The sequence below is a fragment of the Stenella coeruleoalba genome (genome assembly GCF_951394435.1).
Source record: "Stenella coeruleoalba genome assembly, chromosome: 1".
Lineage (NCBI taxonomy): Eukaryota > Metazoa > Chordata > Mammalia > Artiodactyla > Delphinidae > Stenella > Stenella coeruleoalba.
Genome location: NC_137169.1, coordinates 20,536,603 through 20,560,478, shown reverse-complemented (window position 1 = coordinate 20,560,478; position 23,876 = coordinate 20,536,603). Strand labels below are relative to the sequence as shown.

Genomic DNA, 23,876 nt, shown 5'->3' with positions numbered 1-23,876 from the left:
CTTCCCCCTCTGCAGGGAGGAGGACAGAAGACGGCTTAGGCTCCCCTGCTAAGGAGGGGACAATGCAGACCCCAAACCAGGGCTCCAAGGTGGGCCCAGAGAGACACCCCTCATCTCCTCTGATCCTAAGGAAAGGAGACTAGAACACAGACAGAAGTTACAAGGAGATGAGGCAGTGACACAGTGGGTACCCCACACCTGCAAACATCCCCTGGAGAGAATGGGGGGCAGAGGTCACCAAGGCCACCATCTCTGACTGTCCCGGTCCAGAGCATGGGAAATCCTTCCCCCGTAATGACCTCCCCATGGCTGGGCCCACCCAAAATGGCAGCCCTACAGAGCGGACACCACCCTGCCCTAAGAAGCCTGCCAGCCCAGGGCCCTGGCACGGGCAAGGGGGCAGAAGGCCCTAGCATGGACTCACAGAGGCCTGAGAGGAGGAGCAGGTAGCCATGGGGCAGGGGTTGACCAGGCCCAGCCCTTTGCCACATGGCCTCACCACATCCCTGACACCAGTACACCCACAGAAAGTGACACACGCAAATGCACACAGTCCGATGATCGGAAACCATTTCCACAGACATCCCCTATGTGGAAACGCTCCCACGTACACCGAACTTCCCCTTCCAGTCCCCACAGGGCCTCCGATAACTGCCTGATGACGGCCTGCTGGGTGTTGTGAAAGACGCTTCCTTAGACCGAGGCCTCTCATTGTACTCCAGCTTCTTCTGGAGCGTCTGGGGTCTGGAGGCTGGGGCAGTCCTGAGAGCCCCAAAGCTCTCTGGTCCAGTGCCGGCTGGGGCCCCCCAACCCTTGCATCCCTCGGAAGCAAAGGAAGACTCGCCATGGCTAGCAGGCTACGGAAGGGGCAACAGGAAGGAAACGGTCTCGGAACTGCCTTCACTGAAGGGAATGTGCAGGGCCTGTGAGGTCGCTGGTGGCAGGAGTAGGGAGGACAGCACCAGACCCCACCCCCTGGTCCCTGCCCCCATTTCCCCCTAGAGATACTTCCTCTTATTTACTTCCTCCCACAAGGCAGCTGGAGAGAAGCCCAGATCCCCCCCACCTGATCCCTGGCCCGTAGGGTCCCCACACTGGGCCTCCCTCCAGCAGCTGCAACCCAAGCCCACCTGCTAATCTCTGGCCCTAATGGACACCAACAGCCCCTCCCCCAGCTGGCATCATCTGCAGGGCCTCCCAGGACTGCCCCCTCTGGTGGGACAGATGTCCCCAGACGCCTCTCCCAGCATGCCTCTGGGCAGGTGAGGAGGGATCTACATTTCCCAGGCATCCTTGATAGGGGAGGTGGCTTTGGGCCCGAGGCCAGGACTGGCATGGAATGACAATGAGAATTGTGCCTATTAATTGAACATTTATTGCATGAAGTCATTCTTTCCCTCAACTTTTGTTGGTGTGGATTCTGCCAGGCCCTGTGTCCTAGCTCCAAGGAAGTACTGATCCCATTTCAGAAAGGAGAAAACTAGACTCAGATAGAAAGTGACTTGCCCAAGGCCACATGGCCAGAAAGGGGGAGAGCTCAGGGCAAAATCAACCTGTTTACTTCCAAAGCCTACACTCTAAGCATTTCATTATCACCTTCCTTGCAAGCCCTGCCAGCCTGCCTCCCCTCTGGAAATCACTCACAGCTACTGGCCCGCTGCTCTGTCCTCAGGCCAGGAACCAGACACTAGGAGGCGCACATGTTAAGGCAGACCTGTCCCCAAAATAAATACACACTAACAAAACACAACTATCCTGGGACACAGTGCAGTCAAGGTGCTGTAGGTGCCCAGAGGCTCTAACTATCTGCCTGGGGTGAGGTCCAGGAAGACAGGGCAGTCCAGCTGGACCCTGAAGATGAACAGAAGTTGGCCAGGCAGAAAGGAGGAAAAATATAGACACTCCATGTAGGAAGAGACCAGCGTGGAAAAGAGGCTTGAGGCCAGGAGTACAGTGTGGGAAGTTAAGAACCGTCTACTCACTAGCTGAGTGTTCCCAGGCAAATCTCTTTCCCTGTCTGAGCCTCAGTTTCTTCTTCTATAAAATAGAGGTCAAAACTAGATTGTTCTACCCCCAAAAGGTTGTTTCTAGAAGCAAAATGGGCCACAGAAACAAAGGGATGTGGTAAACAGAACTCCCTGGATTACACGGGCACTCTTACTGCCGCAGGGTCTCCTCTGGGCAGGCTGAAGGGACAGAGCCCAGCAGGTCTCAGGTGCTGGGAAGGTGGGCTAGCCTGCCCTGGCTAGTCCCAGGGAAGTTCCCCTCAACACCTGAAGCTCCCAAGGCTCCCCGAAGTCCACAGTCACATCCTGCCTGAGCTCCAGCCAGGGGGAGCATGAGGGATCCGGGAGGGATCAGGGTTTCATAAACAGGAAGAGAGGAGGGGAGGGGGGAGACGCTCAGCTCTCAAAATAGACCTGCAGGAGCTTCAAAGGGGTCCAGCTCCGGAGATAGCCGGGGGAGGGGGCCTGGGGCACCCAGTCCACCCCCAGGAAGGGAGGGAGGGTGAATGGAGCCCCAGCATGCCTGAGGGCACCAGGTGCACTCCAGGAGCTCTCACCCTAGACTGCAGTCCTCACTATAGCTGCTAAAACCCCAATCTCCCCTTCTGCCTGAAATGGATAAAATAAACAAGCATTAAACACCAATAGTATGCCTCAAACCCTGTTGGATTCTTCACTTTATACACATCACATTCCCTCCTCTGGGTGGCCCTGTGGGGTGGACCCTATTCTTTTACAGAAAAGACATCTGAGCCTCAGAGGGGCAATCACTTGCCCCAGGTTACACAGCAAACAAGAAAGAGGGGCAGGATTCTGAACTCAGAGCCCCTGCCTCCCAAGTCCCCCTCCAAGTCAGGCCTCTCCTCCACCTGGAAGGCCCACTTTTCTCTCCAGCTGCCCAAATCCTGCCTTTCGAGGCCCAGCCAAATGCCAGCTCTGCAGGGAAGGTGACCTGGTGCCCCACGGTCCATCCCAACTCTTCCTCTTCTGCCACACACAGCAGTGACTGTCCTTCTGGTCCACGCTCAGCCCTGAGTTCAGATGCCACTGGCTGGGTTCCCCGGGATGCGCTCATCTCATCATGCCCCCAAGAGACATGTAGGAAGGTGGTATATTTCACTGCCCACTATGAGGCCTGGCGCAGAATGGAGGTCTTAGGTGCCCACAGCCTGTTCTTCCCCATCACAGCGCCCTCCACACAGCTTTCCTGTTACTACCGTTCCCCCAACACTGGGAACTCCCTGAGGGTGGGTGTTGAATTCATTTTGGGGTCCCCAGTGCTACAGCAGGGTGCACTGAAAGTCTGATGTTGCAAAACATAAACCAGCTTGCTGCCAGTTTGTTCCACTAAACAAAGGGATGAGGTCCTGACCACAGGCTGAGCGCTCCCTGGTGTGCTGAGCCCAGAAGTGGGCACTGGGGATGCTAGGAGGTCCTGGAGCAATGGAGAAGGTGAATGAGCAGGTGCCGAGGAATGATGGAACTTGGGGTCACGGGGACCCAATGCTCCTCCTCTTCAGCACTCAGTGGGTTCCTGGGCTGGGAGGAGGGTGGGCTCTCTGGTCAAGCAAGACCTGACCCTATCGCCCACCAGCTATTTGACCTTGGGCCTCAATTTTCTCATCTGTAAAATGGGGAGAGTTAACCTCCAGGGGTGTTATGAAAACCAAATGCAAAGCTCCTGATATGGCGCTTTCTCTCCCTTAATGTGGCATTGGAGGTTCTCCCTGACCCATCGTGTCCAGCCACATCTCCCTTCCCGGCCCAGGATCTGCTCTAGAGCAAGAAGGAGTCCCAGGCTTGGGATCAAATATAGGGCGCCCGCCTGGGTAAGTTCCTGCCCTTTCCCAACCAGCCTCTCCAGCACTGAGGTGAGAAGCTGCACTCACCACCAGCTCCCTCAAAGCTGCAAGCACTTCTGCAACTCCCAGAACCACAGCCCCAAGATCTGAACATTCTGGGTCTGCACTGGAGACCTACAGCCCTTCATTCTGTTCCTAGGCAACCAGTGGCAGCTCCTTTGTGGGAAGAGATTCTCCAGACATGGGGCTGAGATAAGCCAAGGGGCCCAGTCCACACCACGTGGATTGCTTTTGGTGGTCCAAGGTTGCCACAGTACCAAAAAAAGGAGGGGGTGGGAGCCTACTTCTGTCAGCCTGCCCCACCCCGGGTAGCTCAGCTCCCTTATCCTAGGAGGCTGAGTCAAGGCAAACATCAGGACCAGCTCTGGGTCTATCTCAAAGGTCGAGCTCGTGGTCTGGTGCCCAGGCAGACCCAGGCCAGGAGGGTGTGGCCACTAACAGGCAGTGGCGCTGAGCGATACAGCAGGGCGTCCACGCTGCTGCTGCTGAAGGCACTGTGTGGCAGGCGGTTGCTACCTCACTTGTCCTTCACGTCACTCCTGAGAAGTAGGTTACTATTAGTCCCAAGGTACAGCTGAGGAAACTTTTGAGAAGTTTCTGGTCAAATGGTGATGGTGGAGCCAGGACTCGAACTCAGGTTGGCTCTGCTGCCAGAACCCATACTTTGTCCTGCCTGGTGGCTTCCAAAGCCCCTCCACAGCCAGCAGCTCTGTGACCTCACAGCTCCTCGAGAACTGGAGGAGCTCAACGTGGAGATGAGAAAGCCCAGGCCCAGAGGAAACCAACGACCCACCCAAGGTCACACAACTGTCACCCAGCCCTGGCACTTCTGTCAACACACAAAACCAGCAACAGGAGCTGAGGGGCTGAAGGGAGGAACCCAGGGGAAGCAGAGAGAGCAGAGGAGAGGGAGCCAGCCTGGGGCTGAGGGGTGGGGTCCCTGAGAAATGGCCTGTGCGCCACATGCCAGGCACTGGGCCCTGGTTAGATTTGAGGCCACCAGGTTCCCTCCAGCGCCAGGTGCCCAGATGATTCCAGGCCCACGTCAGGCCCAGCAGACCTGAGCCTCTCTCAGCACCCCTTCACCTTCTCAATACAGTCGGCCAAGCTGCCACGAGTAAATAAACTGAGGAAGTGTCCTGGTCTGGGTGATGGGTAACCAGAGTTCTAGCCTGGATTCTGACCCTGTCTGGGCCACAGTCCCCTCACCTGAGAAATAGGAAGGTTGGAGCAAGTAATCCTGACACACAGGGCTGCCTCGAGGATTAGGTGGGACCAGAGAAGGAAGGCTGAGCTGGGCCAAAGGGCCTCATGCCCGGGGGGGACAAGGGCAGGTCTCCCTCCTCTTCCACTCCATGCAAACGGTCCCCCCACCCCTGACAGTCCCTAGCTCTGGTGCTAGCCCTGGTCCTTACCTTGGACGGCTGAAGTCCAGCTTCTTCCCCTGAGGCTTGTCCATTCTGGAAAAGAGAAGGGAGATGAGGAAACACTGTCAAAACTTACCAGAGTGGCACAAAGCAAAGAGAGACCCCATGAGGCACCCCCACCCTCGGCTGCTCCCAGTAGCTAGGGGGCCAAGGAGGTGAGGGTGGGAGTTCTGGCTGTGTCCTCTCTACCTCCACAGGCATCAAGGCTCCTGCAACAGCCCCTCACAACTCAGGCGGACCATTTCCCGGCATCTCTCCCTCGGGCTCTCTGCCTGACAAATACCTCATCTTTGAAGGCTCAGCTCAAATGTCACCTTCTCCCAGTGAGAAGGAAAGGACTCCCAGCTTTGCCACAGACAAACTGTGCATGCCAGCTAACCAACTCAAGAGGCCTCAGTTTCCTGATCTGTAGCAGGAGGGTATTTACATCACCTCCCAGGGTTGATGCAAGGGCTGAAGGCAACAAAGTCTGGAAGAGTGTCCAGCCCAGTGATGGTGGCTACCCTGGCCCTGCCAGCTCTGGGACCCCTCCCTATCCTTGCAGAATCACTGCTGCTCCACTACGGTCCTGCGATCCTTCATTTTACCACTTATCACAACGCAGGGACTATTTACACACGGGCCTGCCCCTCCTAAAAAACGGGGAGCCCTGGGAGGGCAGAGATTAGGGCTTGGTGCTAACAGCTTTTCTCTTCCGAGCCCCTGCCACATGCCCGGCACTGGGCTCAGTGCCTCACACCTGTGGCACCATTAAACCCTCCTGACCTGGGAGGCAGGCCCTGGTCCCACTTGGCAAAGGAAGAAACTGAGGCGCAGAGGGGCCTAGTGATGGCGCATAAGGTTACACCGCTGGTAAGTGGGGATTCAAAATCCGGTCTCTGACACCAGGAGGTGCTCAAAAGAGGACTGAGGAAAAGCAGCCCACTGCCCAGCTAGGGGAACTACCTGCAGAGAGGCAGGCGCTGGAGCCCGCCCCTGGGCAGTCCTCCAGCCCCCAGACCTCACCCTCAGGTGGGTGCTACTCACCCTGGGGTACACCGTCCCTTTCCTGTGTGATATTAGGTGAGTAACCTACCCCATCTGGGCCTTGGGAAGCTGAAAGAAGCTGTCCCCACCCCTCCCGCACAGCGAGAGTGTGCAGAGGCCAGGAAGACCCAGGACTTTGGAGCCAGGGGCCGTGTCCACAGGGCAGCTGCGGCTTTGCCCGGCCGCAGCAGGCATAGCTGTGCTCTGCCCATTACATAATCTCCCTGCCCCTGGAGCAGCCCTCCCCTTGTCGCTCCTCGGACATCCTGCCCCCTGAGCCCCTTTAATGCCCCTAATCCTCCCCAGGGGCCAGTGTTCTACAGGCCCCACCACGCACGCATACACATACCTGTCATCTCTCAGAAGCCTGGGGAGAAGGACCCGGTCGACCAGGGCTGGGGGGAGGGGGAGGCACGGTGCATTTGTAGATGGAGTTCCACTTCACCCAGCATTCTAGACTCTTGACATAATTCCCCCAGATGGTAACAACGGCCTATACACCAGCCTCCCCCATTCCAAATCCTCACCCTTCCTAAAACTCAACTGTAATCGTTACACTTGAGTGATCGACTCCCTTGGTCACTCACTCACTCCTTATTGAGAACCTCCTACGTACCAGGCCCCAAACCCTTCCATGGCTTCCCACTGCCTGCAGGATAAAGTCCCAGCTCCTTGGCATGGCGTTCAAAGCCGTCATCACGAACTGCCCAACACAGGTGATTAATGTGGGTTCTGGAACCTGACCATGTGGGTTCAAATTCTGGCTTCTACCACCTGCATGACCCTGAGGTTACTTCATTTCTCAAGGTCTCAGTTTCCTCATCTGTGAAATGGGGATAAAAGTGATGTACCTCATTGGGTGGCTGTAAGAAGCAAGCAAAATAGTGTCTGTAAAGTACATATGCCTGGCACGTAACTGGTCCACAAACAGTGGACTATCAGGCCCTATTACGGAGCTAAACTGAACAACCTGAGACCCTGAACAGACCAGCTTGTTTCACATCCCCATGCATCTGCACGGTGGCTCCTCCTACCAAGAAAACCTTTCCTGCCTGGTCACTTTGGCAAACCCCTGGTCTTCTTTCAGGACTCAGTTCTAATGTCATCTCCTCTGTCCACACAGTCTCAAGCCCTTTCCTCCCTCCCCTGGGCCTCAAAGCACCGAGCAAACTGCAGATTAACTCAGGGAGGAGCCATGACTTGTCCAGCATCATCTCCTTGGCACCCAGATCAGGGTCCAGCATGTAGCCTGTCAAATGAAAGCTCAACCCAGCAAAGAGAGCAAGGAGGCCAGAGCAAGTTCTGTTTATTTGTTTGCCATGCCATGCGGCATGCGGTATCTTACTTCCCCGACCAGGGATCAAACCCATGCCCCCGGCAGTGGAAGTGCAGAGTCCTAACCACTGGACCGCCAGGGAATTCCCCAGAGAAAGTTCTATTACTCCCATTTTTCAGACAAGGTTCAGAGGGTTGAGGGACTTACCTGTGGTCCCTAAGACATCGGGCCATGACCCAGAGTCATGTGGCTGCAAGCCTGAATCCCTGATGAGGGAGGGGAGGAGGTGGTGGGTGTACCCAGAGGTGTGTGCTTACAGAGCAGTATCTTGGAGGATTCAGGGGGCTCCACAGGCCCTATTTGGTTGCCTCCAGTCCAGGGGTCTCTAGCTTGGATGCCATCCTCATGAGGCCCCATGCCTGTAAGAGCTGTTGCACAAGGTCTCTAGAGGGGAGTGGGCAGCCCTGGAGAAAGAACTGTAAGTGCAAAGAGGACCACAGGTGAGCTTCCCCGCTTAGAGCCAGGGTCCTGGGAAGACAGGGCTCATTTGCCCCTCTGGTCTGACTGCTGCACAGATGGTGGAAAGAACACAGGTTTGCAGCCACAAAGACACAGCTGCTAATGCTAGGTCTGCCAGCCTCTCATTCTGACCTTGTGTCTGTCACATTACTTCTCTGAGCCTCGGTTTCCTCATCTGTACTACGAGGGCAGGTCCATCTTGTTCACAGCTGTACCCTGCTGCTTGGGTTAGTACTTGTCACATGATAAGTGCTCAATAAATATTTGCTGAATGAACGAATGAATGAACGAAAGAGGACAATGATACTGACCTTGCAGAATACTGAATGGAAGACCTTGTCTAAAAAGTCTGGTATAGGAAAGGGCTTTTGGCCTCTTGGAGGATGGAGACCCACTCTCCTCCCTCTTCCTCAGAGAGCACTACTCATGGGGACAGCTGCGGAGGGCCTCCAGACCACTGTCCCCCCTCCCCAGAGGTCAGAGATGGGTTTCACCAAGCATCCTTCCTTCCCACCCAACCAGCTCTGTCTCGGGAAGAGGGGCCAGGGCAGCGTCTGGAGAGGCCGGGCAGCAGATGGACAAAGACAGCACGTGCCCCACAGGCAGGAAGCAGCCCCAGGAGTTGGGTTCAGAGCCCAGCACTGGCAGCCCTGCGCGCTGCTGGAAGCTGGGGGCCAGGTGCCAGGGCCGGCTGGTACCACCAGCCCTCAGCAAAGGCTGGACAGGAGAGTCTGCCAACATCCGGAGCCTCTCTTGGAGTACCTTCCACCTGGGCCAGTTTGATCCCAGCTCTTCCCTGTCCTTAAGCCTCCCCCAACTAGGCTGGAGACAACAAGAGATCTGGGTTCCAATTCTGACTCTGACATTAATTCACAGGCCAGTTCTCCTCTCTGAGTTCAGCTGTTCCATATGAAAATGGGGGTAATAATCCCTACCTTGAGAAGTTGTTTTGAGAGTTGTTTTATTTTAATAAGGTAACAGTGGTGAAGTGGGGTGGGTGGCACATAATGAAGCTCTGTACACAGCGAGGCTGGGCCTGGGGTCAAGGTTACTGCTTTCAGCAAGGCCAGGGAAGGCCCAGGCAGAATCGTCAACCACACTTCCAATGGGTTTACTCCACCTGGGCCACACCCCAGACAAGGCCCCGCCTCCCAGCAGCCCATTTTCGGCAGCGTCATGGGAGGGCAGGGCAGTCCAGATCCCAGGCCTCTGCCAAATGCCCCCACCAGCCCCTCTGCCTGCCTCCTTCCTGGCCAGGAGCCAGCAGCAGCGCCTATACCTGCAGGTCAGGCTGCTGTATCACTTACATGTCACCTGGGCTAAGAACAGCGAGGCCCTGTTCTCCAGTGAAAACAGCCCAACCCGCGCCCTGGCTGCCCCATGGCTCCTGTTACCCAAACAATAACACCCAGTCGCCTGGCACCTCCATGGAGTGGGGAGGAGGAAAATGGGCAGTGGTACTCGGGACTCTGTACCCTCTCAGGCCCAGAAAGCAGAGGCCAGAACCCAGCCCTGGCCATTGGAGAAACAGAGGCCCAGAGAGGCTAAAGACTGATTGGGGGTCACACAGTGTTTCCAAGGTGAAGCTCCTAGAGAAATCACAGCCCCCTTAATCCTAGGAAATAAGCCAGTCTCTTCCTCTCAGAGTTCAGCTGCAGCAGTACTAAAACTGAGTTGAGTTTCCTGTTTAAACCTGGCCCCTGCCCCAGGATTCCCCAAAGAGAAACAGGAAGTAGTGCCCTGGACCGGGAATTGAGCTCCTGGGTGTCTTTCTTCCCTACTAGTATAACCCATGGTAAGTCCTCAGATTAAGTCTCTCCCTGGCCCCTCCCAGTCCACCTTCCTCTAGGGAGGCCTAGGTCTCAACGGTATGCCAAGGCAAAGGAATCCACCTCTGAGCACCTCCCCAACCCCCTGTGCCCCAGTCCTTGGGGGGTGGGCTGTGGTGGATAGGGGCTGCAGAGGGCAGTGTTCCTCACCTCAGAGGGTGAGTCAGCGAGAGAACTTCTGAACTGAGCAGGGCCAGTAAAAACCCCATGGCAGGGATCCCAAAGCAATTTACTCCAAATTGCGCCTTCAGGTTGGCTACCTAATCCTGCCATGCGCCCACCCTCCAATAGCCAGTGTCAGCCATGACCATCCCTTTAAAGGGGCAGCACACCCTGGGTTCTGGGGACCAGGGATCCTCACTCTGATCTCAACCTGTGACCCTGAGAGGCAGGGCACTTGGTGGTTGCCCCAGTTAAGAGAGGGCAGAGGAGGGGATCTAAGCAGGGGCTCTGAGCCCAAGCCAGAAGAAAATCACCTTGGCTCCCAGGCTCACTGAGGTTTCCATACCCTCCCTGCATATCCCCACATCCCCTCTGGAAAGGCAGTATCACCTACCTCCTTCCCAGAATGAGGCTAAGGGAAAAGGTTTTTTTCTCCATCTGCTGGCAGATGGGCTTGACCTTGACCCTGGGGGTCAAAGGGCACAGGAAGAGCTGGCCTTCTGCAAGCTTAGGGCCTAGCACCATAGAAACCTCAGAGGGCAGGAGGTGCTTCTGGGAGAGGCTAGGCAGGCAGAGGCCAAACTCCCCAGGGGCCCAGTCCTTCCTATGGGAGGGGGCAGGAACCAACGTTCTCCTCATCTCCAGGAATAATTTTCACAATGTCTAAGGGCTTTCCCCCATTCTCTTCCCCCCAGCCTGGAGCAGGTGACACAGGTGTCCTCTGACCCTAGGCTGGGGCAAAGAAAACCAAGAGTTTCAGCCCCAGACGGACGGTGTCACCCCAAATTCCACAACTGCTAGGGTCAAGAGGGACAATTCTTCTAGGGTCAGCAGCCGAGTAGCGGGAGCTCTTGGGGTAGGGCGCTGGGAGACATCAAGGAGAAGTGAGGGGGGGGTCCCATGATCCTTGTCTCTTGTAGAATCCGAGACATCTGACACCCCAGCCCTGGCCGTCTGCCCTAACGAAGGAAACTCCGACAGCTCCCGGTACAGGTCCTAGGTGTGTGGGGTGAGGCGGGGGTCAGATCTCAGCGCACCACGGCATACCCTCTCCGGGCTAAGGGGTTTCTCGGCGCTGTGGCGGAACTGTCCCTCGCGCACACACACCCGGGGCAGAAGGGGGTGGAGCCGGAGAGGGGGCAAGAGATCGGAGGGCACTCGCGTCCGCGCGGGCGCCCGCCAGGCTACAGAGGCGCCGCGGGCCGCCCCGCCCCTGTGGGGACTCGGGCTCGCCGGCCGCCAGCGCCCGTCCCCCGCCCAGCTCACTCACCTCCGGGTCCAGCGGCACCAGCTCCATGAGCGGCCAGGGCTCCTTGAGCTGGGCGAGCGGCATCGCGCCGCCGCTGGGCGGCCCGCGCTCCACCGGCGGTCCGGGCCGCCTCGCCTCCCAGGTCCTGAGGTCCCAGGCTCCGCGCTGCCGCGTCCCCTCGTCCCCGCGCCCCCTAACCCCCTCGCGCCCGCCGAGACCCTCTCGCTCTCGCTGGGCCGTCCGCGCCGCCGCCGCCGCCGCGGCACTCGCACTTCGGCTCCCTCCGTCACCCGGCGCCGCCGCGCCCATTGGCTACCTGCGCGAAGGGCGGGGCCAATGAAGCCCCGCCCCGGCCCCCGCGGCGCGGCATTCCCAGCACAGACCCCCAGCCCCCGCCGCGAAGAGAGTGCGGGCCCCGCCTTCACCGCGAGCCCTGGGCCCGCGCTCTGCTCAGCCCAGAAGAGGCCCTCTTGGCTCCTCCCTCCCAAACCTGGTCCCCGGAGGGGACCATGCCAGGGCTACCCATCTCCCCCACTCACCTCGTTTGGAATAGCTCCCCAGATGTTCTTTCTACCCCCCCAGCGGGGGCTGTTTCCCCCTGCCCCCCCCCACACACTCTGAATGTCCGGGCCTGACCCCGGCAAAGGCTAGAAAGGAGCCTGGGCCCTACTCCCCCCATTACAAGGCTCTAGGACCCCCTAACCCCGCCCCGGAAGGCGACACTGGAATCTCCTGCGCCCTGGCTCCAGGTAGGGTACAAGTCTTTCACCACCATCAGGACCCACAGTGCCTCCAAAGTGATGTCTTAATACGCATGTTTTGCTCTTTTCAAGCCGTCTCCCCGAATCTCTCCCAACTGCAGGCCCAGCTCTGGGCTCATTTGGGCTTGTGCCCCCTCTGAGGAGACCAGGGACCACGTTCCAGGATTGACCGACACTTGGGCTGTGCTTGGGGTGCAGGGAGGCCAAGGAGAGAGATTTCCCCCGGAGAGATTCAGCCTCCGTCTAAAGAGGTGTTAGGGGTTCAGGTGTGATGAGATTTATTCACACGTGGGGGAGTGGAGAGATGGGCTTGCGTGTTTCATGGGTGGGGAAGAATGTCCATTTGCAAAGCCGTTCTAAAGCAGGATTGTTTATCAGAAGCCTTCTTCCAGTCAGGCTTCACCAATATATGATCTCCTTGGATCCTCACCACCACCTAGTTTACACATCATAAAACAGCCTCAAAAAGATGAGGTGACTTACCCAAGGGTACACAGCAGATGGGGAACAGATTAGGACTTTAAAAAATCAAAGTCCATGAGGATTTCTCCTAAATCCAGATGCTCCTGTTATTCCATCACTTTCCAAGGGTAGCACCTCAGCTGTTAAAGTGAATTGAGTTTTGAGTGGAAAAGACTTTGGAACCGAACAAATCTGGATTTGAATCCTAGCTCTGCCACCTCCTTAACATTGGAAAACTCATTTCATGCCTCTAAACCTGTTTCCTTATCTGTGAAAGGGGAATCATTAATATAATTCCAATCTTTCAGGTAGATCCTGAGGACTAGATTTAATTCAATAAATATTTTTGGCTATATATTACAAGCCAGGCCCTCTTCTCGAGCATGCATTATAAACCAGCCCTGCTCCTCATTCCTGTGGATATAGCAATGAACAAAAGAAAGTCCCTGTTCTCATGGAGTTTACATTCGGTCTGGTGTGATTAGATAAATTATTAGAGCTAACATTAACATAGCACTTACTATGGACCAGGCACTATTCTAAGCACTTTACCTGTAAACTCATTTAATCCTCACAACAACCTTATGAGTTAGGTGCTGTTATTATCTCCAGTGTATAGATGAGGAAACCAAGGACAGAGAAGTTAAGCGTTTCATTTTCTGGGTCCCTCCAAGGTCACACAGCTGGAAAATGGCAGAGCTGAAAGACAACCCTGGTAGTCTAGGCCCAGTGTTCATTCCTTTTATTTTTTATTTTTGGCTGCGTTGGGTCTTCATTGCTGCGCACGGGCTTTGCGCACGGGCTTTCTCTAGTTGTGGCGAGTGGGAGCTACTCTTCATTGCGATGCGCCGGCTTCTCATTGCGGTGGCTTCTCTTGTGGAGCACGGACTCTAGGTGTGCAGGCTTCAGTACTTGCAGGGCTCAGTAGTTGCAGTGCACGGGCTTCAGTAGTTGTGGTGCACGGGCTCTAGAGCACAGGTTCAGTAGTTGTGGCGCATGGGCTTAGTTGCTCCACGGCCCGTGGTTGCCCCATGGCATGTGAGATCTTCCCAGGTCAGGGATCGAACCTGTGTCCCCTGCACTGGCAGGTGGATTCTTAACCAGTGCACCACCAGGGAAGTCCCTAGAGTTCATTCTTTTGTTCACTCACTCTATTACCTCCTTAATGAGGGCTAAACTGGAGGCAACCTGCGCCAAAGTTGGCAGCTGTTATAGACATCAGTGTTAGTATCAGTTGCCTGGAGCCAGTTTCCGATGCCCCAACCCCTGCTGCTCAGGGCTAGTGTTGTAATGTTTAGACTCAAAATTGAAAAAATGCTTGTTGTTTATCTGAATTCAAATTTAACTGGGTGTCCTGTTGATTTGCTAAATCTAGTCATCCTACTCAGGGCTCAGAACAGATTGCACCCAGGTGCCAAATATCTGGCTGCAAGCCGGTTTAAGTTAAACTTGGGAAGAGACATTGAGATCTAGAGAATGAGGGCAAAGGACTGCTGGGCGAGGAAAATGAGGTGGATGCGTGGGAGGGGCATGGGTGAGGGGAAAACTGGAGTGATTCTACCTTCAATCTGCCCCCTTCCTGGGGCTCCTGGCCTCTTCCTTCCCCTTTTTACAGGAAAGGATTCCATATCAAGTGCATCATCTCAATTTAAGGACCCAGTAGTGACTCTGCTTTCCTATGAATGTTTCACTTCCTGTGTCCTCTCTCCCAAGAGTATTGGGTTATGCTGGAAAAGGGGGGTGCCCAGAGGACACCTGGGCCCTGCCTGGGAGCTTGGGCAGGTCAGCTTGCCCATGATTGTTGAAGGGATGTTACAGTCACTCAGCAGAGAGCTGTAGAGACCAATCCATAGCCTACAATGTGCTGATCCTGCTGCAGCCTCAGCTCACAGTTTTCTGTTTCTCTCTAGGCTGCAGCCACACTGACTTTCCTTCAGTTCTGCTGCCCCAGGGCCTTGCTCCTTGTTCTTGAAACTGTCTGTCTTCCTCAAGCCAGTTTATCTCCACAATCACTTCCTCCAGGACATCTTCCCTTACCTGCCTGTTATATACACTCGTGGCAATGGATACTTCTCCTTAGTGCTCCTCAAGGTGTACTTTTACATTTGTTTTTGTGATTACCTGATTAACATCTAGCTCTCCAATTAGACAGGAAGCTGTGAGAGGGCAGTAGTCGGGTCTTCTAGGCTCTTGTCTTCCTGGCACCTGACACACTACCTGGCACATAGATGCTCAAAGAGGCTAAGTGATATGTACAACATCATCTAGCTACAGTACAGTACATCTAGGACTCATGCTCTGAAATGCTACACTCTGAGTCGTGGATAAATGATAGCTATTATTATTATTCATAATGGGGTGAGAACAGGCTGTTCGGGGCAGTCACTTGCGGTGTTTGTTAAGTGAATGACTCATAAGTGTGAAAGGGCTCTGCTGGACACAGTGAGGTTCTTATTCTGTACCTTATGGAAGAGGTTATTCTAGCATGAAGCAGGGGGCTGAGCTGACAGGCTGAGCGCTGGGTTTTAGGTCCTTCTACCGCAACCTGGGCATGTGCTTGCTATAATGTTCAAGAGCACAGGTTCTGGATGGGCCCTGCCCCACAGGAAGAGAGCCTGTCATTACTCTTTCTTGGCCATTCAGTAGAGGAGGGTCTTGGCACACGTGTCTCCTGGCAGCAGGTGGAACAGCATAAGGGGAACAATCATAATGGTAGTTCCCTTTAACAAGTGATTACAAAATGCCAGAACTTGGCTCAGCATTTAAATAGTAATCATCATCATCAACTATGACAGCTGATTGAGAGAGAACTATGTGACCTGCCTGGCACTGTGAGTGTTTTAGAGGCAAGAGCTCATCCAGTCACCCCAACAACACCATGAGACAGAAATTATTGTCTCCATTTTCCAGATGAGAAAACTGAGGCTCAGGAGTGATGCAATCGCCCATGGTCCAACAGCTAGTAAGTATTACAGCTAGGCTGGGAACCCAATTCTCTCAGACTCAAAATCCAGTGCTCTTATTCACTTCACTACACTGTCAGCCCAGAAGGGGCTTCACGGGTACTCAGTATGCAGAGGTGCGTAGTGGTGAACAAGTAAGGGGGTGGATTCTCTTGTCTGCCCCATCCAGGTCTGAGGGATGGAGGTGCTTGAAACCCTCCTGTAGCTCCCCCATCACACTTCAAACAAAATCCAAGGACTTTGCTGGGCCTGCAAAGTCCCGCAGGACCTGGCCCCCTACTCCCCCTGCCCCCCCCCACCACTCACTCACTGCCCCCCTGCCACCAGTCTTGCTGCCTGCTCACTGACATGCCACATACACTCCCACCTCAGGCTTTGCTCCTGCTGTGCCCTCCACCTGGAACATTTCTTTCTTTAGCTCTCAGAGTTTGCTCCCTCACTTCATTCGCACCTCTGCTCAAATGTCACCTCTTCGGAGAGGACTGACCCTACCTAAGATAGCTCCCCATCGACGGTATCATCTTATGTTATCTTTTTTTCATGGCATGCCTCTCTACCAGGGATCATATTGTATATTTACCTGTTTGTTTATTGTTTCTCCCACTAGAACAAAGCTCCATGAGGTAGGACTTTATTTTGTTTACTGCTGTCTCGCTGGCTACAGCTGACATGTGGCAAGCCTTCAAAATATGCTTGTGTGGGGACTTCCCTGGTGGTCCAGTGGTTAAAAAATCCGCCTTCCAATGCAGGGAACGCGGGTTCGATGCCTGATCGGGGAATTAAGATCCCACATGCCACAGGGCAACTAGGCCCACGTGCTGCAACCACTGAGCCCACGGCACAACAACTGGAGAGTCCACGTGCCACAACTGCGAAGCCTGCGTGCTCTGGAGCCTGCACGCCACAACTAGAGAGACCGCCCACTGCAACTACTGAGCCCGCGTGCTCTGGAGCCTGCTTGCTCACCAAAACTAGAGAGAATCCTGTGTGCCGGAATGAAAGATCCCACATGCTGCAACTAAGACCCGACTCAGCCAGAAACAAATAAATGATAAATAAATAAATACTAGAAAAAAAAATCCCTACTCAAAAAAAAAAACAAAATGAGGCCAAGGGAATTCCTTAGTGGTCCAGTGGTTAGGACTCCGTGCTTCCACTGCGGGGGGTATGGGTTCGATCCCTGGTCAGGGACTAAGATCCTGCAAGCTGTGTGGCATGGCCCAAAAATAAAAATAAAAAAAGAATGAGGCCAAGAGCTAGGACAGCTACCTAAGGCTGTTGGTCAAGCTGTACAGGTTTCTGGCCAGACCAACCAACTCCTTCAGTCAAGTTGTGCTGAAGAGGCTGTTCGTGAGTTGCACCAACTGGTGGCCTCTATCCCTTTCCCAGATGATCCGGAAGGTGAAGCTTCCTGGAGGGGAAGGCAAAACAGGTGTGGTTATAGGAACTAAAACTGATCATGTGTATGCCCAGTAGGTACCCGAACTGAAGGTGTGGGCACTGCCCTGGAGCCACATCCCCAAGGCCTGGGGCAAGATCCTCACCTTTGACCAACTGGCCCTGGACACTCCCAAGGGCTGTGGCGCTGGCCTCCTCTCTGGTAAAGACCAAGAGGTATACAGGCATCTTGGCAAGACCTCAGGAACGCCAAACCCTACGTTCCAAGGGCTGGAAGTTCAAGCGCACCAGAGGCTGACAGGCCCGTCAGCCTTGTTTAATAACAGGCCTTGTTATTAAAAAGATTTTGGGTGCTGAAAAAAAAAAAGAAGAATGAGGCCAAAGATAGGGTAGTCAGAGAAGAAGAGGAAAAATGGGAGCATCCAGATGGGACAGTCCCAGGGCTACTGGAGAACTAGCTAGTGGGCTCCTCCACTGACCTGGAGACCAGGACCGGGTGGGGGCAACAGAGGCTTGTTGCTGCTGGTTACAGAGAATGGGAGCTGGAAGTAGAGGTGGATATAGTAGCAGCAAGAGATGGGAATGGAATTGGAGGTAGAGGGGCAGAAGAAGAAAGCAGTTGGTCATCAACAGATCCTTATGGACAGCTATGTGCCAGGCACTGTTCTGGGCACTGTGGACACAGCAAAGGAATACACAGAGAGGGTCTCTGCCCTCTAGAATAAGGGTGGGTAAACTATGAACGGCCTGTGGGCCAAATCTGGCCTCTTTTTATGTGCCTATGAGCTAAGAGTGGCTTTTACATCTTTAAATAATTGAAGAATATTTCATAATGTGCAAAAATTATATGAAATTCAGATTTCAGTATCCATAAATAAAGTTTTATTGGAGCACAGCCACGCTCCGTTTACGTATGGTCTAGGGCTGCTTTCACACTACAACAGCAGAGTCGAGTAGTTGCAACAGAGACCATATGGCTGAGAAAGCCTAAAATGTTTACTAGCTGGCTCTTCAGAAAAAAAATTTGTTAACCCCTGCTCTAGGAACTTACATTCTCTTTGGTTAAACAAGCAGGTAAGCTAATTTCAGAGTACTTCTGAGGACAAGAGCCAGCTGGTATCAGTAGTTTCTCACACCCTGCTTCTGCCTCAGCCACCTTCCCCTGGAAGGGAAGTGCTCCATCCAGCTGGGTTGTAATACAGCAGCAGAGGAACTGGGGTCATTGTGATCAGACCCCTGCTTCTGGGCCAAGAGGATCAAGACTTTTCCTGGAAGAAAAAAGTCACTGTCAGTGATTTGCAAAGTCCAGCACCCGCTGGTTCCCCTTCCCCTAACTCAGATCCTCAATCTAGGAACAACTTATTTATGACTTCAGAGGAACATCATCACCTTTGTCATCAAGGCCTGCCAGCTGTGTTCCTGCCACTTGTATGCAGTGCCTCCTTCTTTACAAAAAGTCTTCTCCCACACTACCTCATGGAGCCCTTATGGGGTAAGGCATGGCTTGGGGTTACTGTTCCCATTTCACAGATGAGGAAACTGAGACTTGGAGAAATAACCTGACTTACCCAGGGTCACATGGCTTGAAATAGCTTGCAAAGCCCCAATTAGAAAGTAGTGCAATGTCATCTTTGGAAGGGCCTTTGGGACTGTCTCATCCAGAGATAGGAAACTGATGGCCTGGGGCAGAGGTGAATCAGTTAAGGGTGGTAGCCAGTCCTCCATGTGCAAGAAATAAGGCATGCATTGTCTGTAGAGAAGTTTAAAACATTAATGAAACTGGGTGGGTCTGCTTTTTTTATCACTGTGCCCTGGCAATTCTAAACAATGTCGTTGGTGATAAAATCCTCCCTCCTGAAGAGATCTTTCTTGGTCTAAGTTCTAAATAATTGCCGCGATTACTATGAGATATATATATATTACTTCAAATTAGTACATTTTATCACCTAACCTTTAATAAATAACATATTCTACATGGAAGCTAATTTGAAGAACTCCCAGTTACACAACTGGCACCAACATATACCTTCAGTTTGAGAGCTCATAGCAGGTCAGCATCATTGGAGCTCACATCAGGAGCATTCATGTCCCCATGTCCCTGCATTTAAACAGCAGATTTGAAATCAACGGTGATAGCACAGTGATTGTAAAACGGTTACTGTAGTTCTGTCATTCTCTATGCAAGTCATTCTCTGAACCTGCCAAGTTGCCTCTTTTAGAGGCATTTCTTCATGTGTGTTTAAAAAATACATTAATATAACCATAAACTATTAGTCCTTTACTTTTTTCCCATTTGTACTATAATTTTTATTTTATTTAAAAAATTTTATTGGTCTGAGTATATATATGAAGTTCAATAAAGGCAAGTTTTTACTGTCTCTGTTGCTTTTCTGCCATTATTATTATTTGTTTTATTTCATGATTATTATTGAAGATAATTCTTGTCATGTTGGGATTAAAAAATGATCTTTTCTACACACACTACTATATATAAGATAGGTAACTAACAAGAACCTACTGTATAGCAGTAGGGAACTCTACTCAATATTCTGTGATAACCTATATGAGAAAAGAATCTAAAAAAGAAGTAATATATGTATATGTATAACTGAACCACTTTGCTGTACACCTGAAACTAACACAACATTTTAAATCAACTATACTCCAATAAAAATAAAAATTTAAAAACTTTTTTTTACATTACCAGAAAATCTAAGAAGAAATTCAAGAAAAATAAAATTTGATAACTTGGAAAAAAAAACACATTTTGGGTGTCAAACATACTAGGTTCACCATTGGCTTACAGACAGAAGAGGGGGGCTTCCCTGGTGGCGCATTGGTTGAGAGTCCTCCTGCCGATGCAGGGGACACGGGTTCGTGCCCCGGTCAGGGAAGATCCCACATGCCGCGGAGCGGCTGGGCCAGTGAGCCATGGCCACTGAGCCTGTGCGTCCGGAGCCTGTGCTCCGCAACGGGAGAGGCCATAACAGTGAGAGGCCCGCGTACTTCAAAAAAAAAAAAAAAAGACAGAATAGGACCCACAATGACATCATCATCTTCTCAATCTTAATCATCATTATTTTTTTATTGAGCACCTACTTGGTGCCAGGCACTGTTCTAAGGTTGGACATGTATCATCCCAACTTTTTCCCCATTCAACAAATATTTATTAAGATCCTACCATGTGTGAGGCACCATTGTAGGTGCTGGTGATATGGCAGTGAACAAAGTCAAATGCTTTCTCTCTCTTACCCGTGAACCACTGGGCCTGGAGGTAGGATGGGTGTTCTCCTTGTGTACCATCCTATTTTAAGAATAAAGCCAGGACCCCACAGACCCAGGATTAGGGTGAGGTGAGTTAAGGCCAAGTCACACAAGTGCAAGGTCATATCCTGTCTTCACTTAAAATGTTGCTATTTTGGTCATCATGGATTTTTTTTTTTTTGCATTACTTTTAACTTTTGAAAATATATCTTGATTGTTGAGTTTTTGGCACCCCCTTAAATTTTGCACCCAAGATGATTCCTCATTAACCTCATTCTGTTAACCTCACCCTAGTCCTGTCCTTGCTTATGTGATCCTCACAACAATCACGTGAAGTAGGTGCAATAATTACCCCCATTTTACAGATAAGAAAAGTGAGGCACAGAGAAGCTAAATGACTTGCTCAAGGACATACAGTTAATTAAGTGGTAAAGCTGGTGCATGAACTTCTCTTACTTTAGAATCCATGCTCTTAACCCTACTTTACATTTTGTTTAGTCCATACAGGCTGCTAAATATCTCAAGTAACTTGCCATCACTTTAATTTAAAATTAAAAATACAGCACAGTGCATTCCGCAGCCCCTCAGGACCGGGGTTGGGTTGGAAGACCCCTTGGTCCTGGGACACAAGGCGCGGCCAGAAAGGCAGCAGCCCCTTCACCTGTCACACAGCACACGTTGGTGGGGAACCTGGTGCTAAACCATTCATAGATGACCTGCTTCTGCGTCAGGGTTTCCTACATAACAGAGCAGCTCCCTCGCTGGGATCTATTGAAAGTCAGCCCTGGACAGACGTTTTGTAAAAAGAAGGTATTAAAAAAAAAAAAAAAGGAAGAAAAAAATTTAAAATACAGCTTTCCAGCCTCTTTAAAAGTCAGGCAAGGGACTTCCCTGGTGGCGCAGTGGTTAAGAATCTGCCTGCCAATGCAGGGGACACAGGTTTGATCTCTGGTCCGGGAAGATCCCACATGCCGCGGAGCAACCAAGCCCGTGCGCCGCAACTACTGAGCTCGCATGCCGCAACTACTGAAGCCCGCACGCCTAGAGCCCATGTTCCTCAACAAGAGAAGTCACCACAATGAGAAGCCCACGCACCGCAATGAAGAGTAGCCCCCGCTCACCACAACTAGAGAAAGCCCGCATGCAGCAAGGAAGACCCAACGCAGCCAAAAATAAATAAATAACTTTATTTTTTTTAAAAAAAAGGCCACCTGCGCTCACATTCCTGTTTTGTGGCCATCAGCAGAATGGAGTGGCAGCCTCTCTCAGATAAAGCAAGCTCATCAGGTCACCACAGTCTCCACCACCCACTACTATCTCACTGCCTCCCCCACTTCATTCACTTGCTACCTGTCTGCTCCTGGGGGCATTTAGATTTGGACCCCTAATCTGGTCATCTCACAGATGGAAGAATCCAAGCCCCAGAGAGGAAGAGGTTTACCCAATTCACACAGCACTTGGAGCCTGGGCTCCAAGCCAGCCCTTACACAGCCCTTCAGTGCTAAGAGACACTTGTAACTTTACACTCGATGGGAGCTCAGAAAGGGAGTTCCCAGACAGATCAAGCTAACCCCTATTTGCTGAGCACTGCCCAATTTTTGCCTCCAAGGTGGGCATCTCCACATCAACATCTCAGGTGGCCCTCCCAACGACTCTGGCAGGTCAGCCTTGACAACCTCTATCTTACACGTGAGAAACTGTTGCTTGGGAGGTTAAGTGGCTCTCCCAAGATCTCACTGCAAGCTTGTGGTAGGTCTAACTTCAGTTCACTAGCTCTTGACATAAGACCTCCTGCTCTCTCCCCAAAACACCCTCTCTGACTCTTACTAGGATTTTCTTGGACTGAGGCTGGAGTCTCTGCTGGCTAAATTTACTCTCTTCCGGAAGGATTCTAACACAGGGCAGCCCGAGAGCCAAGCTGGAGTTGTCAGAAATACCGACTATAGGCCAAGCATATGCTAGATGCTTTTCACAAAGCTTCTATATTCTTTCTGTTTATCTGCATCTGAATTTTCCACAGTGACTGTATTTTACTTCCTGTACGAGGAATTGCTTGATCTAGGCCTGGAAATGATTCTACTGAAAGTTTGGAGAAGTTGAGGATATTGGTCCCCAACTTGCAGTTAAGGAAACTGAGGCTCAGATGGATGGCCCAAGGTTACACAGGTAAGAAGTGATGGAATCAGGATTCTGTCTGAGTCCGAGGCCTGTGCTCTTTCCATTCCACTACTCTGCTTGCCCTTTTTTTTTCTAACACCTTGTTCCACAAAGGAGTTCAGGCAACTTATAAAAATACATTAAAGGAATCAAGCATTTATCCTGTCTTTCTTTGTACAAACTATTTCAGGAAAATCAAATAATGAATGAGGAAAAGTTATTCTTTTATTTTTTCATTTAAGTTTTTTTTTTTTTTTTTTTTTTTTTTGCGGTACGCGGGCCTCTCACTGTTGTGGCCTCTCCCACCGTGGAGCACAGGCTCCAGATTCTCAGGCCCAGCGGCCATGGCTCACGGGCCCAGCCGCTCCGCGGCACGTGGCATCTTCCCAGACCGGGGCACGAACCCGTGTCCCCTGCATCGGCAGGCGGACTCTCAACCACTGCGCCACCAGGGAAGCACTCATTTAAGTTTTATTTTTAAATTATTTTTGTAATTTATTTTTAAAAATAATTTTTATTGAAACGTTGTTCTTTATGGAAGAATTCCAGCTAATGAATGCAAAAAGAATGCCAGAGGGACTTCCCTAGTGGTCCAATGGTTATGACTCCGTGCTTCCACTGCAGGGGGCTCGGGTTCTATCCCTGGTCAGGGAACTAAGATCCCACATGCTGCTGGGCGTGGCCAAAAAAAAAAAAAAAAGAATGACAGAATTAGAAAGTCATGGGGGATTCCCTGGCAGTCCAGGACTTGGCGCTTTCACTGCCAGGGCCCGGTTCCCATTTTGCAACACCTAATGAAATAACGGATCATCAGCAGATGCTAAAACCAACAGATAAAAGGTTGATGGGGAATTCTATAATGAAAAGAGCAGGCCAAGAGCCCTGAAACCATGGATCAATCAATAAAAATATTTAAACTAAATATGTGCCGCTAGATGAGACATAATAATAAGTAGACAGCACCATCGCCAATAAGGTATTCTTGCTAAAGACATTAAACCTGAATCTAATCAAGCTCTAGATCTAACTTTCAGTTTAATGGAAATACAAGAGACAGAAGAACAAGTTAAACTACACCATCAGGAAGCAATCAGCCAAATCTTCTGGGATGTGGGAACCTTTACAGGGCAAATGCTCTGGTTTCCTTTACAAATAAATAGCATGAAAAAAGAAGAAAAGAAAAGTGAAAATGTTATAGATGAAAAGTTACTTATGACGCATATCAACCAAATGAAATGTGTGAGCCTTATTTGAGTTCTTATTGGAAAAAACCAACTATTAAAGAAATTTGAACATGAACTAGGTATTAAATGATTTTAGGGAATTTGTATTAATTTTGTTAGGTATGATAGTGGCATTGTAGTTATATTTGAAAAAGCCCTATCTTTTAAAGATATATGCTGAAATAATTCCAGTGAAATGATATGATATCTGGGATTTGCTTCATAATACTTCAGAGGGAGGGAAAAGTGGGGAGGTAAATGAAACAAGATTGGCAAAATGTTGGTAATTATT

General features: G+C 51.6%; 1 protein-coding gene across 1 annotated transcript in view; it reads right to left on the bottom strand.

The window, feature by feature from the left end:
• The window catches only part of RPS6KA1 (ribosomal protein S6 kinase A1), a 36,129-nt gene extending 24,574 nt beyond the window's left edge, over window positions 1-11,555 (bottom strand). The window contains exons 1-2 of the mRNA XM_079914626.1: window positions 11,378-11,555; window positions 5,284-5,328 (exon numbers count right to left, since the gene is read on the bottom strand). Coding sequence (XP_079770752.1) covers window positions 5,284-5,328; window positions 11,378-11,440 — 108 coding nt within the window. The 5' untranslated portion in view covers window positions 11,441-11,555. The remainder of the gene's footprint in view (window positions 1-5,283; window positions 5,329-11,377) is intronic.
• Window positions 11,556-23,876: the final 12,321 nt, after the last annotated feature.